This window comes from Mytilus trossulus, chromosome 12 (genome assembly GCF_036588685.1).
Source record: "Mytilus trossulus isolate FHL-02 chromosome 12, PNRI_Mtr1.1.1.hap1, whole genome shotgun sequence".
Taxonomy (NCBI): Eukaryota; Metazoa; Mollusca; class Bivalvia; order Mytilida; family Mytilidae; genus Mytilus; species Mytilus trossulus.
In genome coordinates, this window is record NC_086384.1 from 7463378 (window position 1) to 7466858 (window position 3481).

Genomic DNA, 3481 nt, shown 5'->3' on the forward strand with positions numbered 1-3481 from the left:
AGAATTACTTGTGCGTTGTTCTTGCAAATCTCTTTGAAATTAAACTAAGGATATGTGAAAAAAAATGCCAATGAGACAACTACCCACAAGAGACTAAATGGTACAGAAATTAAAAGCAGTAAAAGAATTAAAAATAAAGTTGAGACAGATCTGTCACAAGCAAAAGATTCTAACTTTAAAATAAAAGGGCATACACTAAACGCACGAGGATCCATTTTACTGCATCCTGTCAGCACAAGTAACAGACCCTTCCATAAATATAAATTCTGTTTCATACGATCTTTTACAATAGGTAAAACAGTACAGTGACACGATTAAAACATTTAAACCTATATAAAAGTATAAACAATAATCAGACTTTCAGCATAGGTTCTATTAATTTACCTCTCTGTGATTGCTCTATTTATACGGAAATAAAACATTTTCATTTTTTTATTTTTATCAAGTTTTATTTGGTTTTAGTTTGTTTTTCGCTTTTTTTTCTTTTTAGGAAGAGGGAGAATTTATCGTCTTAAAAACTCTTGATTATTTTAAATATTTTTTACAGTTCGAAACGATTTGCTGTTTTGGTATTGATCATTACTGTTCCCATGATTTATATTGCATTCGGAACCATTTATACGCGGGATTTACTGATTCAATTAAATGCATTGCAAACGGAAGTTCGTCATATTGCATTTCTTAAAGTTCACAAAGCGGCTAGTACAACTATACAGAATATGATGTTACGTTTTGGGACGGAAAGAAACTTAACATTTATCATTCCAGCTGTTGGTACAATACATCCAAATGTAATAAGTATAAACGAAACCGTCACGTCGAACAATATTCGGCCAATGCCATTATTATCCACCCGTTTTGATATTTTATGCTTACACGTTTTATATAACAGGACAGCGTTTGAACACATTCTTCCAAATGACACTGTTTACATTGGTACACTTCGAGATCCGTTTGAACACTTTATATCAGTAATGTATTACTTTCCAAAGTTGTTTGAAAGATTTAGGATATCTGGACCTAGAGCAATAACAGATTTTCTTGAAGATCCAGAGAATCATGACGTATCTTTATCAATTGAAAAATATACTTTTTACAGTTTAACTAGAAACAGAATGGCGATAGAATATGGTTTTCCATTAGACCTTCTTTTAAATTCCAGATCTAGAAGAAACGAAATTCAAAGATATATTGAGCAGCTTGACAAAGAATTTGCATTGGTTATCATAGTTGAACATTTTGATGAGTCTTTGGTTTTGTTAAAGCGAGTTTTGAAATGGTCTACAAAGGATATACTTTATACCAGAAAAAATGTGAATATTTACAAAGATAACAAACATATCAAGGTTGGTGAGAATGATCGGATAAGGTATAGACAATTATCTAACATAGATTTCACGCTATATAGACATTTTTACATCAAACTTTGGCGCCAAATTGAAATGGAATTATTGTTTCACGAAGAAGTGTTGTATTTCAAAACTATCAGAAAGGAAGTAGAAGACTTTTGTCATAATTTCAATCGAAATTCGGCAGTTCTTACGATTCCATCGTCAGATTGGACCGAGAAATTTGAAATATCTCAAGGCACTTGTGACTCATTCGTTATTTCTGAATTGGATTTTGTAACAAAAATAAAAGAGAAGCAATATCCAAGGGCAAAATAAATGTTTGCATCGGTCGATAAAGACACACTAATTACTATAAGCTTCTTTGATATTGGTTGAGTGAAAATAAAACTGACAGGTAATTGTATCTGTATTTTTTTTAATGTCAAATACATTGCAAAAGAGGGACGAAAGATGCAAAGGGACAGTCAAGCTCATAGATCGAAAATAACCTGAAAACGCCATGTCTAAAAAATAAAAAGACAAACAAACAAATAATAGCACACAAGACACAACATAGAAAACTAAAGACTAAGCAAAACAAACCCAACCATAAACTGGGGGTGATCTCAAGCGCTCCGAAAGGTTAATAGATACTGCTTCACATTCGTGAAAGGGGAGGGGATTTTAGTTACGACATTAGGAACATAAACCGCAAATTGTTTGATGCTTATTCTAGGGATGTGGGTGTGGGAAAGTCGAGAGGGGGTAATAATTATCTCCATTGCATCTACAGTATGAATATTACAAACACAAGTTTCGGTTGGAAATCTGGTGACATTGGAAGAGTTTCTTCTAGTGGTCACGTGGGAAAGGTGATAATTTTTTTTAAATGGCGTGTAAATGAATCGGAACATTTTATTATTTAAAAAAGTATGTGTGGTTTCATTTCTATCAGAATAGCCTTGATGATATGACTGCGAAAATATATTAAAGTAATTACTTCGTTATAACATTTGATAGATCAAGGAACGCCTTCCGTTGACTTAAAACAAAAATTCCAGGTTATTACCCCTCGTCTGATAAAAGCGAGACAATTGCTTCATTAAGCTATCAATTGAGTCATTAAGCTTAATATAAGCTTTTCAGTGGATGAAATATATATAATTGTCAAGCAAACATTTTAAACTCAAAGTTTAAATCAGTAACATATTGCCTTTTATTGTGACTTGAAGTGCTTCACAATTTTTACGAAGTTCTTGAACATTTATCAGATAAAATTAATTGTCATATGATTTAAACGAGATTTTAGTATGTGATTGTACAGATATATAGGAACAGTAGATGCCTTGTTCGTTTGTTTCATTTCTCTTCATAAGGATTTCTTCTTTTTACTTTTCTGGCGTACTAAATTATAATCCTAGTACCTTGATAACTATTTACAATCAACATGCATTTATCCATAATAATAATGTAACGGAATAGAAGTTCCTTCATAATACAAGTTCCAAAAGTAAAAATTATTCTGGTATATTATTTCCGCAGGAATAAATATTACAGTATATGTTCCTAACGGAGTAAATGGTATAGAATATTTGTTCCAACAGGAATAGATATTTTAACAATGTTTATAACAAAGTTTCCATTGGAACTTCTGTTAGGTTGAACAAATATACGTTGACATTCCCTCCATAGGTGTACAATGGATTAAAAATTTGATACCAGCGTTTCTATATAATGCGGGGTTCACACATTGCCGATTATTGCTCCCGTTTTAGATCAGTCAGGTATACGATTCGAAAATTGAAAAGACGGATTACTATCCTCAATTATCTGGAATGTCCTATCATTGTCTGAACGCAGTCGTTTAAGTTCGTAACGAATTGCTACGGGTCGGGAGAGATCCGAATAGTTCGATGAAGCACCTCGACATTTAGGTGAGTCCCGTAACATTCTGGAAAACTTGGCCGATTTTGTCTAGTCGGAGTACAATCGTGCCTATGTCGTGACAGATTCTGCTGTATCGGATCAACATCCTAACAATGTTCTGTGTATACTTGACGGTGTCCTGTGTGAAACGGAAATGATCTGGCGAAATTTTTATTGCTGTTTTTCTGCCGATTGAGTCCAGATTGCATCCAGATCTTGTCGAT

The 3481-nt window shown here is 33.1% G+C and overlaps 1 protein-coding gene across 1 annotated transcript; it reads left to right on the forward strand.

Annotated features, from left to right (window-relative positions):
- The first annotated feature begins 590 nt into the window (after positions 1-590).
- Positions 591-1667, forward strand: LOC134693623 (galactose-3-O-sulfotransferase 2-like). The gene has a single exon (XM_063554462.1). The coding sequence runs from the start codon at positions 591-593 to the stop codon at positions 1665-1667; it is 1077 nt and encodes a 358-aa protein (XP_063410532.1).
- The last annotated feature ends 1814 nt before the right edge of the window (positions 1668-3481 follow it).